Source organism: Xenopus laevis, chromosome 9_10L (assembly GCF_017654675.1).
Source record: "Xenopus laevis strain J_2021 chromosome 9_10L, Xenopus_laevis_v10.1, whole genome shotgun sequence".
In the NCBI taxonomy this organism is placed as follows: Eukaryota; Metazoa; Chordata; class Amphibia; order Anura; family Pipidae; genus Xenopus; species Xenopus laevis.
The window spans coordinates 61382203-61395334 of record NC_054387.1 but is presented as its reverse complement, the minus strand read 5'-3'; the positions used below and the strand labels follow the sequence as shown (position 1 = coordinate 61395334).

Here is a 13132-nt window from a genome sequence, read left to right as displayed (position 1 = left end):
AGACTCATGTTACTCTGAGCTCCCTGCTGACGATTCGGACTGCGGCTCCAGCCCCTGGCCCTCCGGCGGCAAGTGATGGCTGCAGTATCCATGGATGAGGTGGGAGAGCCGAACCACTTGCTCCCCGTTGACGCGCTACCATTCTGCAGACAGGCTGAATGGTAGCAGTGGCCAGTGTACTTAGTAAAAAAAACAAGCCAGTAGCACTCCCGGCTTAAAGCCGGAGTGGAATCCCTTTCTCTTTATTTACTGCCAAGCCAAAGTTTGCAGGAGCTGTTGAGCGCTTCCACGTCCTCCCAGGAGAGTGCACTTGGCCGCGTGGAAAGCGATGTAGTTGCCTTGAGTTTGAGCAGTTCCTCCACATCACACTGGTTCTTCTTCACTTGCAAGTGATCCATGCGCTTGTGCACTGTGGTCCTGGGGAAATTCTTCAGCAGATCTGTGCGCTTGCATGGCTCCTCCGCCTTCTACTACTACCATTCAGCCTGTCTGCAGAATGGTAGCGCATCCACCTCATCCATGGATTCTGCAGTCAGCACTTGCTGCCGGAGAGCCAGTGGCTGCCCTCCTCCTCCTCATCGGAGGAGGAAAGGCTGGAGTCGAAGTCCGACTGCTGGGAATAGGGGAAGCGCTGCAGAGCGGACCTCAGCCTCCATCACATACTGTCACTAGAATAGCCAGGGAGGAGAAATCGAACACCGCTGCATGGATGGTTGCCCTTTCGCCGTTTTAGAAGAGGAGCGGAAGTGGAGTTTTGGTAAGTTCTCTCTTAATAAAAGCTTTGCAATTTAAGTTTTATTTGCCTTGAGTGATTCCAGTACAAACAAAATCTAAAAATAACTGCCTTTTGCACAAATCCAGCATGTAGAGAGACATGATGTCTGGTGATTTTAATAAATTGAGCTCGAATACATCTTCTAGGCAAAAGAAGCCCCCTATAAGATATATTACGGTAGCTCTAACAGTCAATGAATCCTGCATGAATAGAAAAAGAAGAAAAACAGATGCTGAGAGAAAGATAGCGAACATAAACTTGATCATTTCAGAAACGGTACCAAATTTTTAATTGATTGTATTTAGAAAACTTCTTATTTCAGCTTATATTAAGTTCATTTTTGCGATAGTTCCCCTTTAGGAATCCAAGTCTGATGACATTTTGTCTTACAATATCATGGTCAGCAGCATGTGAAAAACTTGTTAAACACAAAACAATTATTTCTATAGATGTACAAGGAGAGAAATGAAAGTATTGCATCCACCCATTCATTTGCACTGAAAAACACCCAGCACACTCAAATGTCTATATCCATAATAATGTACCTATATTGGCCTCTCCTAAATTAATACAGGTATAGAACCGGTAATCCAGAATGCCTGAGACCTGAGGATCTCCCCCAATATAGGGTATTTTCGTAATTTGGATCTCCATACCACAATTCTTTTAACAAAATCATCAAAACATTTAATAAATCCAATAGGATGGTTTTGCCTTAATAAGGATCATTTATATTACAGTTGGGATGAAGTACAAGGTACTGTGGGGTTTGTTTTTTTTGTTTTTTTTCAGGGAAAAAGGAAATCATTTTTCAAAATTAGAATTTTTTGATTAAAATGAGATTCTATGGGAGATGGCCTTCCCCGTAATTAAGAGATTTCTGGATAACGGATCCAACAGGGCATAATAAAAAGAGAAGGTAAAAAAAACTGGGGAGGGGGGGGCCAATATGTTAAACACTCTTCAGGAATCCAAATTGTTAATCTGCTACACTGGCTGAAATTCAACATCTTCAAAACAAAAAAAAAACGGGACCCTGCCTCAGGTGTTTTGTTCTGAACACTTTTCTGTTGTATAAAGTGCCTACTAAAGTTGGGTGCATGCCCAGTAGAGAAATTTTAAGAAGAGCACAGCTTAACCATTAGAATCACAGGAGGTTGAAATTGGTCACACTGGTGATTTTTCCTTTACTTATCCACATTTATAAGACATTTTATAACATTCACATATAGTATACCAGTTCTATGTGAGCAGTGGTATACATTAAGGCTATGGGCACACAGGCTGTTCTCAGCCGGCGTATTTCTGCACGCTAATAGAAGCAGATCTGCTCAGTACTACTGCTCCATTAATTTGATCAGCCTGTGTGTGGTCACACCCTGACCTCCGCTTCAGCTCCACTGTGTGCGACTGCACACAGGCTGATCGTATTCAAATCAATGGAGCAGGGGCACCTGAAGATCTGCTTCTCTCAACCTGCAGAAATACGCAAGCTGACAACAGCCTCTGTGCCCATACCCTAAGAGCTTTAGAGAACTGAAATTATATTTCAGATATGTTTAGGTATTTGTAATAATCCTCTTCTGCATAAAGGATATTGCCTCTGGCCTACGTTGTAAAGCTTCTGTAACACACAAATGCATTATGGGGAAAGAATTGTATGTATTACTACATGGACCATAAGTTTCACATGAATTTCATTTATTTTAAACCGTGAATAATACTAAATATACAAGGTTCTGCTAAACTATAGAAACACACCCGACAAGGTGCTATTTATAAAAAACGAAAATATTTATAGATTAGTCAAACAATTACCTTACGGATAAAACATTCTCGGAATTGCTGCACCTTTTAGCAAAATGGCAAACTGCAATAATGTGATTTCAACAGTGATTTATGAAAAATATTTATTTAAAAAAAAATGAATACAATTTTCAATTGTAATTACACCAATATTTCTGAAAGCAGGGCTTTAGACAAAAATCTCCCAAAACCATAAACACATACACATTTGCATGTGTGTATATATCCATGTCATAAGGTGGATTGGCTGAAATATAACAATCTAAACCAATACACACCCAGTGAGGCTGAGGATTTCACCAATGTTACTTTTCTAAGCCATTTTTTTTATTAAAACAGGCAAAAAGTATATCCGACAAAAGCATTATTGAATTTTATATATAGAGATTCTATATAAATTGATATAGGTTATAAGAGGCTGTATTATCAGTAACTATATTTATGCTTGGACTGAATAACATATTTTGCCTAAAGGAAAAAAATGGCAATCTAAGCAATTTCCCAATATTCATACATTATAGGTATGGGATCTGTTATCCAGAATGCTCGGGACCTGGGGTTTTACGGATAACGGATATGTCTACTAGAAAATCATTTAAACATTAAAAAAAAGCTATAGGCAGGCTTTGCTTCCAATAAGGATTAATTATATCTTAGTTGGGATCAAGTACAAGGCACTGTTTTACTACTATAGAGAAAAAAGAAATCATTTTTAAAAATCTGGATTATTTGGAGAAAATATTCTATGGGATACGGCCATTCTGTAATTCCAGATAATGGATTCCATACCTGTATATGTAATTGCTACTGTATTTCTGTATTTTCTTGCATTAGGCAAAATAGAGTTCTTGGGTGGAGTTCCCCTTTAATGATTGCACAGACAAGAGCAGCACCTTAAGACTTAATGAAAGTGTTTTTTTTTGGCATTATTAAGCAACTCTACTGTTCTGCTTTTGGTGTAATGTTAATGGCATATAGGAAGTCGTCTGCTGCAATAAATCTTCGCTGCCGCATGCAACAAGATCCCCCTTGTTTCTTTCCCACCAGCTAACATTCAACACATGCTTCGGCTTTCCAAAGATGGCCAAAGTTTCCTTGCATGGAAACTTCAGGCAACTTCACGCCGTGTATGTTTCATCCCCGGAGATTTAAATGTTAGCCGATGTAAAGGATGTTTTGTTGCGGTAGCAAAGATTTATAACAGGCAACAAAACATCCCCTATGTCATTAATGTAAAAACGAATGTGCTTCACCATATCAGCTGAAAGCAGCTGATATCTCAAGCACTTGCAGGAGCAAGTAACACATAAGTTAATGAGGGGTGGCGTTTTACTTACAGCATCCAAGGAGTCATTTCCTCTAGGGAAAATAAACAATTTAGGGCTTCTACTCATTTATGGTCATATACAGTCCACACATGATGAAAATTTAACTAATTGGGTGCATAGTTTATTCTAGGCATACTTCTATTATTCCAATCACAATATTGCTCCATTTAGCTGAGGAATATTATATCCATAACTATACGCCTAGAGTGGAGCAGCTTCATACATTATCCCCTTCCTAAAGCTGGGAGACTGCACCCCCCCCCCCAGTGTTTGTAGGACTAGCAACACCAAAAATCGACAGTTCATTTCTGCTCTGTAAATCACCAATCATTTATGCTTTTCTAGGCCAGTCTACAAAGCTTGACTGTCAAAGCAATATGGCAGCTTCTGTTAACAAGTAGAAATGCTAACAGTGCACACACTTATTCAAATGCTTAGGGGTTGTAGTTCCTCATACAGAAGACTTTGCCGGTGGGCTGTATAAACCACACTAATTAAAAAAAAAACCTTTGGGAAAATTACACAAAAATGCTTGGTTCCTGTACATCACACTAGCATATTCCAAAGCAAGCTATTTCCTACAAACAACTAAAATAGGACTAGCTATAATCTGTGGTTTTGAGATGCAGAGTGTTGTGTAGATCTACTGTACCTACAAACCACAACTGGTAGATTAATGTTATATGCAGACTGTAGTTGCAAAATTTAAAATCAGCCTAAAGTTAAAGGGGTACTGAACCTTCAAATTAAATTTTAGTATGAGGAGACAGTGATTCTGTTGGAAAGTTCAGCAGTAATGTGGTTGCTCAGGTCTAATTCACCCTAGCAACCACACAGGGGTTAAAATTGGAGACTGGAAAATAGAGTATAGCCTGAAGCCTCACAGAATAATAGCTTTTTGGCTGCCGGGGACAGGGACTGTCACGCGAAAGCTGGAAAGAGGTAGTAGAGGAAAGAAAAACACAAAATATAGAAGAAAACAAAGACAATTGACGATTTAGAATTCTAGGACATTCTATAGGATACCATAAGTAAACTAACATTTCACTGTTGAATGTGAAAGAAACCAAAATGGGTAGCACCAAACTTTTTCACTAGTCACACAAGTCATTTGTGCAGGATTTGCCAAGAAAAAAAATTCGCAATCACATTAGAATGTCTATAGAGAAAACTGCCCCAAACCCGGTTCCTCTGCATGTACCACAACAGAGAGTCGACTTATACGTCCCCAGATATCAGCAGTCTCTGCGCCTTTTACTAGCGCACACAACACAATATTTATCTACAGTTCCAGTTTTCTAAAAGCACCTTAAGACTTGTGTAGAGCACATGGTTCATATACAAATCATTCCATAAAAAATATACCTTTTTTTTATTTTTAAATGATCTAATCGCAGCATTAATTACATTTACAATAAGTATGATCGGACTTATGGTAAATACGAATGCGAAGTTCAGATGCAGTAAAAGCCTTTAATATAAAATGCTAGTCATGTTAAACAAAGGACTGCACATACTATATACAAGCAAAGTTACACTAGCAGGACAGTTAAAATGAAGTGGTTTCACTGGTGACATTAAAAAAAAAAATCATAAAATCATAAGTACAATGCATGCCCGTGGTAAGTCGTTTATTGTTGGAATAGCAGGAGCACTGGGGGTTTCAATAAACTATCACTGAGAAGACTGCATTGATTTGGAAAGAAATGAACCACATTCACTCTTCGAATACAGAGCAGCATGTAGTCTGAAGAACTAGTAACAAAACAATGATCCCCGTAAGCTATTAAAAATAATTTCTGGTGTTTATATATGTATTTATATATTTATATATATAGATTTATATTAAAACAAACAAAGGAAACACAAGAAGAGAACAACTTAATAGCTCACTAAGTTTTTTTCACCTGTTTCTATAAATTTCAATGCTTAAATTACATTAATCTACATTACCATTATTAAGTAGCAACTCTGTGTCTATATTACTGCATCAAGCCAATAAACACTTAAATGCACTTCACAGCAAAAGATTATGTAAACTTTATTTTTTATTTGTCTTTTTCTTTTAGTTCCGCTTATCCTTCACAATCCTAAGGCTTAACCACATGCCAGATGCAGTCAGGTTAAATGGAGGCAACTGTCTATTGCCTTCTCAGTGATGGGTGGAAAAAGCTGGATTTGTGGTATTAACCAGTTGGGTTGTCAGTGTGCCCAAGGGGTTAACTGCCCTTTGTAGTGGTTTCCTGTTCAGTAAACCTAGATATTGGTAAATGCAGGCCCTCTGGGCATTGTCAAACTGCAACTCACAGAACCCTGACAGTCAAAGGTTGGGAGTTTCAGTTTCTGTCTGTAGGGCCTGTGCTTGCCCATACTGTTTCACCATTCCAATGCCACAAAGGCCAGTAAGAACAGTTGGCAGGCCAGTTTTGCATTGCAAGGATTTTATGAGACGCCACAAAGCCATCAATGCTTAGTACAGATTAACTTTGACAAAATAAAAGTTCATCTATTTTTTTTTCTTCGAGCAGCTCCAAACCTGAGTATTGTACGGTTATAACTAAACATACAAGAATGTATGTACATTTATTCTCCACTCCCTTGTAAACAGCTGCCTGCGTAGTCTGTTTCCATCCCTTTATCTGACATGCAAATCATACATACACTTTAAATATACAAAAGAAAAAAAAAAAAGTACACTCGCTCAAAAATCTAAACAAAGAAATGTTGGCCACACTAATGAAAACCATAAATAAGTAATGTTTGAAGCATTCTATAGGCCTGGATGCAGCCACCCATTCCTATGTTCATATAATCTTTGAAATACTGATTTTTGTTTTTTTTTTTTTGCACCATTCATGCGATTACAGTATTTATAATACTATCATATGTGGAGATAAAGACATTTACTAGAACCCCTTCTTTTCAGAACGAAGGGTCAAAGCAGCACTTATATTAACTGTATTGAATCTGCCGCAACAGACGTCACCAATGTTAGCTCAGGCAGTTCCTGTACTAACATTTATTAAATAAAAATTATGAAAAAAGGGGGAGGGGGTTCTCTATCATAAATCTAAATAACTAAATCACATGTTCATTCCTTGGGCACTTAGCAGGGAATCCAGCATATCGAATGTATCTTTGTAGTCCATATGCTGGTTGTTTGCACCGTACTCGTGACTGGCATCAGGGCCGTTGCTCTCCACTGGCTTCTTGTCCAGTTTCACGAGGGTGCTGAGATGCCCGTAGCCCACCTGGTATGTGACAGGGGGAGGAGGGGGTAAGGGATGGTTAAGAACAGAGTTGTGAGAGGATATATACTGCTTAACAGAGGAAGAACTAGTAGAACTACCTGAAGTTTTGGAACTTTTGCTCATTTTGGAGTGATGGTTGTATGAGGCATCATTGGAATGCGGCCTCTTTCTTGAAGAGCTGGAGCTAGAGCTGCTGCCATCAGTAGGCAGGACAACAGGACTCCTCAACACGGTTGGTTGCAATCCATCCATGCTAAGCTTATTGCTACTATTGTTACTCCCACTGCCAAAGTTATGTGAATGGGAATGCTTGTGGCTGCTACTGTGGTGTCTGTTGGAAGAATGCTCTTTGTGCCTCTCTTTATGTTCCTTGCTCACGTGCGGACTTGAGTGTTTGCTCTTCCCGCTGCCCTCATCGGATGAGCTGTGTCTGTCAGCTGAAGATACTTTTATTTTCATTTTCAAGTCCTCTTTGCTTGCGCCTCTCTCAGTCGGTGGGATAGGTATCCGCAATTTCAGAGAACCAGTTTTATCCTTTTTATCAGATGAGTGTTTTTCAGTCTTTTCATTTGCAAGAGGAATTTTCATTTTAATAGGAGACGTTACAGAACCACTCGCAGCTGCTTGGCTGTGCTTTTTGTGCTGCTCGTGGCCTGCTAGAGGATATTGGTCCCTTGAATCAAGTTCTACAGTTTCAAGCTTCCGTTTCTCTCTATACTTGTCCAATGACATTTTGTGTGATATAGCCAGTGATGAAGCATAGACCTGTCCATGGTGCTTGCCACTGTTGGATTTATGAGCATGTTCTGATTTAACAGTAGAATGTTCAGAACCTTTATCAGACCTATGATGTAGCCCAGTGTGAATCTGAACAGCAGCTCCTTGCTGAAAGTAATGTGGAACTTGAAGGGCACCTTCTGGTTTCTGGCTATAAATTTGGTCAGTCCTATGCTGCTCTTGATGTTGAGGCCATTCATGATGAGACCCCATATTATAGGATGTACTTGGCATTGTAGAAGTCAGTAGTGCCATTTCCTCGGGAATGTGACCTGCCTGGAGAGGCAGGTTCCCTGAGTTCAAAGCTACTGGAGCTGGAAACGTAGTGGATGCCTTGGGAAAGCTTGCAGTTGCAGCCATGCCAGATACCGGATCCACTAAAATGGAATTCTGCACCAGGGATGAACTAAGGAGGGAATTATCAAGCTGACCATCAGATTTTGGTTTCCTGGCAGCCTGGTTTGCCTTAAAAAAAGAATAACAAAAAGTCTTAAAATGAATGCCAACACCCACAGGATTTGCTAGCAGCTTAAATTTATTACACTGTTGGTGTTGGAAGAATACAAGTTGTGCGAACCCAAAATAACCCCTTAGACGTGCTACAGTATATCTAATGAAACAAAACATTTAGACGAAGAGACTTGTTACACTAATTCAAGGGGACATTCACTTGAAATTAATGATATGCTGGGAAATATCAAAAGAAGAGGGCCTGAATATTAATTTTAACAGAGGCTAGCTCTGCTGTCCCACAGTGCTGCAATCAGTGGAAAAGGGAAAGAGAATCGCACAGACACCAAATATGTTGCAGGTGGGGAGCTTCCCCTATTTTTTATTGTGACCACCTGTGCATCAACGTTTCGGGGGGGATTAACCCTCCCTTTGAAGGGAGGGTTAATCCCCCCCGAAACGTTGACAGTGTGTTTCCTCCTAGAAACGTTGACAGTGTGTTTCCTCCTACACTCTAAATACATATAGCAAGCAAATTGGTTAAAGAATTTAATCATTTTAATCATGTGGTATTGATCTGATGTGAATTATTTCATTGTAAAGCACTAAATAACATGCCAGCAGTAAGTAAATAAATGTTGACAATTACCCTCCAGTTTCGAATCCTTTTTAATCTACTAGGAGTTTTCTCCAATATTTGCAAAAATTCATGCGTTAACTCTACAAAGAGAAATACAAGAAATATTATATGAAGAACAACACACAAACTACATATCAAAAATATTGCAGCCACTATAATCTGTATGACTCCAAGGCCTAATGGAATTTAGATTAAACACTGGTGTTTTGCTACTCGAGACAGTCAGCTATATTTACCTCAACCCGAGAGTAACAATAATGCAAAGAAATAGTATATGCCTCTATGCAAACACTGATTCTCCATAGCATATCACTAAAGCCTTGTGGCATGCCTTTCCCTCTATGCAACCCATACTTGAAACTAGGGGAATATCGTGTCAGGGCTATATTTGTCAAACAAGCACAGAATTAGAACATGCCTAAGATTTCATCAATCAAATAACCAGTTAATGGAGACAAATTAATAAGCATTTACATAATATAAGTATTTGTAAGTGTTTGAAACCTGATCTAAATATATTGCAGCTGTTCAAACATTTCTTAAAGGAGAAGGAAATTCATCTTGCACTTGGGGTGCCAAATGTTAGGCACCCCCAAGTGATTGTATTTAGTTACCTGAAACCCCAGGCCGGTGCTACTATCAGCAGAAAGCTGCACCAGCCCGGGGTTATTCCAGCAAGCACCACAGAACGATCCTCTTCCGGCTTCTTCTTTCTTCAAATTTCCCGGGGCAAACGCATGCATAGTTGAACGAAATAGCCAACTTTTTAGTTAAAGCCCGGCTTTTCGTTCAACTGCGCAGAAAAGAAAGAGGAAGACGGAAAAGGATTGCTCCGTGATGCTCAATGGTATAACCCCAGGCCGGTGCAGTTTTCTGCTGATAGGAGCACCGGCCTGGGGTTTCAGGTAATCAATACAATAACTTGGGGGTGCCTAACATTTGGCAGCCCCAACTGCATGAAGTCTTTCCTTCTCCTTTAAAGCCTGACACTGAAAGAAAGGATTCCAAATTCTGAGAAATAGTAACACTGAATTGTTTAGTGTTTTTCTAACGTCATATACAATGTACTTGAAGTAGATGTAATCAGTGCAATTTTTCATTAGCTAGAAGATGGAAATATAGTAAGTAAATCAAAAGTAATTGCCCCCGTGATTATCTGTATTTCCATTGCTTACCATCTAGAAGCTCTAACGTAACAGATGGGTCCACATATTCCCACCAGTGTTTCCCATCTGTTGAAACTGGGATCTCCCAGTTGGACCACTTGCACGCTAGGTGAATGCATACACATGCTATTACTGTTGGCTTGTATTGAAGGCAGAATGTAGTGAGGTGCAGACTGTTAAAATAATTTAGAAAAGAAAAAAAAAAACAGGAAGAAAAACACAGACAAATGTTACTTAAGGAAAAATATGTATGCATGGATATTTTAAGATTTTATTTGATTAAGAGTCACATTGTACAAAGGTATCCTCATGTCTGAATACAACAAAAAAAACCAATACTAACTAAACCATTGGCAGAGAGCAGTACCATTAAAATATATGGACCATGGCATTACCATACACTAACATTGACATATATATGTATGTAAAAATGTCCATATCTTAAGGTATACAATCCTGCATGTGCTGTTTGTGAACAGTTTGCGAGATGATTAATTGACCACAATACTTCCTACTGAGTCTTGCTATAACACTGAAACGATGAAGAATTCTCCTAACCTGCTGAAAAAAAGAACAGATTTGAAGTTCTTGTGATATGTAAACTGTAAGATACATATGTCAATGTAACAGTGGCATATACTTTAGTGTTACCGCCCCTAAATGCATACCAGCTTTATTTTTGTCTGTCAGCGTTAAAAATCAAGTAAAAGATTTTTTTTCTTGACTACAGCATCAATGGACTCTGCACTCTTTTTCTTTAGGAATAACAAAATAATTTCATAGATCAATCAAGTCAACAGGAGAGTTAAATAATCAGCACTACAGTTCTGTACCAGTGGCAGGGTGAGGGTGAAGTCTTCACTTTCACAGAGCAAGAGGTATGCTAGTTTCTTACCGATAATTACAAAGAAAAATATCATATTTTGCCTAGTAAGCTTCTTCCTTCTCTTGCCCAATCTGTGTGGAGCAGAGAGAGAGAAAATTCTGGGGCAAGGCAAACAATTGCTTAAATTTTCTATATCTATTTTACCCAGTGGAAGCTGCTGTGCAATGGAATCCCAAAATTACTTACAATTATGTAATCAGTGAGCGGGCAGATTTGGAAGTAAAAAAATGTCCCCTTCTAACTATAAGCGGAGAACCAGAAGGGGTCATGCAGATGGAGGTCACTGCTACATTACAAGACATCTCAGTCATCACTATCAATCTGCTTGGTACAATCTGGGCAAGTGAGCAGTAATGCTCACACAAAATGGCTTAGCAGTATACAGAATTTCTGTTTCTGCCAAAAATTAATGTCATATATAGTACACCTTTGGAAATGAAAGGCTACATCAGTATATTGCACAGATAAGTGAGCGAAACCAGCGGCAGCAACACATGTAAGCATGCATGTATCACATTCATACACTATACAGACTTCCAGCCAAAAAGGTGAATATTACAGCTACCAACAGTTTTGCCTTTAAATGCTTAGTAAACTGAATAACTTCTTGTTTTATGGAAGATATCTAAAGGCTGCTTCACATAGCTGTTGCAGTTGGGGCAGCTTCCAAACCCACATAAAACTTGCTCTGCGAAGTACTCAGGCACTCAGGAAAAATATAAAGCTGCTCCATTAAAACATATCACCAACTACAACCTTGGTTTTCTCCCTAACAAAAAGCTGTGAAGATTTCTGCACCACAGCAGCTTGCAAATATAATTGCAACAGTTTAAACACAGCAAGTGCAGGCAGATTAAATACACCAGAGGCAACACAAAGAAGCATAACAATAACAATGTTATAGATTAACCATTAAATATTGGAAGATACATGAAAACATGTTGAAAAGCAATATAAACAAAATGAACACAAATTTCAAACCAACTAAACCAAATTCCATGACTACATATTTCAAAGGAAAAAAAGCTGTCCAATCTTTATCTACTATAACAAGCTTTTTCTGATAATTACAAGAAGTGACCAGCACTAATAAAAAGTAGATGTATTCTCAATCCTTAAAAGTTAAAATATTCATGCTATCTTTATTGGAAGCAGGAGGTTTCATTGCTTACAAGTTCCTTCACCTATTTCTGAAAGTGAATTTCAAAACAAAAACAAAAACCGCACAAATTACAGAAAATAAAAATCAAACGTTTACAAACAAGAGCACAAAGTTGTAAAGAGGCAGGTGGTAGAAAAGGAAACACTAGAGAATAGATCCTACACTGAATCTAGATTCTGAGTCCTTTAAAATGTAATTGTGAAATATGTGCAAGATGAATTAGAAATTAATTGTTCATCTTTCTTGCATAGTTGGTTTGAAAAGACTACAATATTTTTAAATGCCAATGCAAAATTATAATGCATCTTGAGAAAGTAATATGTTAAGCTTGTACTTGATATGCAATGCTATAAAATACTTAAAGTATCTTTATACTTACCAAGATGCTCTAGGGTAAGTTTAGTTCTTTAGATGCTATTCGGGGCTACCAGATTTAGTTCTATGCACTCAGAATCAAGAAACTGATCAGAAAGCAACACTACATTTCTTATTATGCATTCCACCTCTTTGTGTCAAAGGCCCTTCTCCAATACAGCGCATTACACACAGGAGAGAGACCAGGCCACTGAAAATAGCCTAGCCCACCCTATGTAACAAGGCTAGTAAGACACAGGTAGGGGACCCTGCAGTAAAGAAAGCCATAGTGTGCTATGACAGTGCAACAAAGGTTCAGGATAACCACCTGTTGGTAGCCATGAAATAGGAAGTCTGGGCCAAATCCTTGCTTGCTGTAAAAACAAGGGGGAGATGAAGGAAATTAAGAGAAAATTAGTTATCATTCTTAGACAACATTTATGCAATATCAATGCACTTAAGTCTGCAAACCAATTTAAAATGAACTGAATAAGATCTGATCTGATTCTGACATGATTAAACACATCTATGTGATCT

At 38.6% G+C, this 13132-nt stretch overlaps 1 protein-coding gene across 5 annotated transcripts in view; it reads right to left on the bottom strand.

The window, feature by feature from the left end:
• Positions 1-13132, bottom strand: part of ccnt2.L (cyclin T2 L homeolog) — a 31629-nt gene that overhangs the window by 11776 nt on the left and 6721 nt on the right. Inside the window, exons 6-10 of one of the 5 annotated variants that reach the window (XM_018235685.2) lie at positions 12924-12969; positions 10203-10366; positions 9037-9107; positions 7259-8402; positions 5263-7160 (exon numbers count right to left, since the gene is read on the bottom strand). In XM_018235685.2, the coding sequence (XP_018091174.1) occupies positions 7093-7160; positions 7259-8402; positions 9037-9107; positions 10203-10366; positions 12924-12969 (1493 nt within the window). In that variant the 3' untranslated portion in view covers positions 5263-7092. Of the gene's footprint in view, positions 1-5262; positions 8403-9036; positions 9108-10202; positions 10367-10427; positions 10755-12620; positions 12970-13132 lie in introns of those variants that run through there. The other 4 variants (XM_018235686.2, XM_018235684.2, XR_001933140.2 and 1 more) reach the window with 4 other exon arrangements.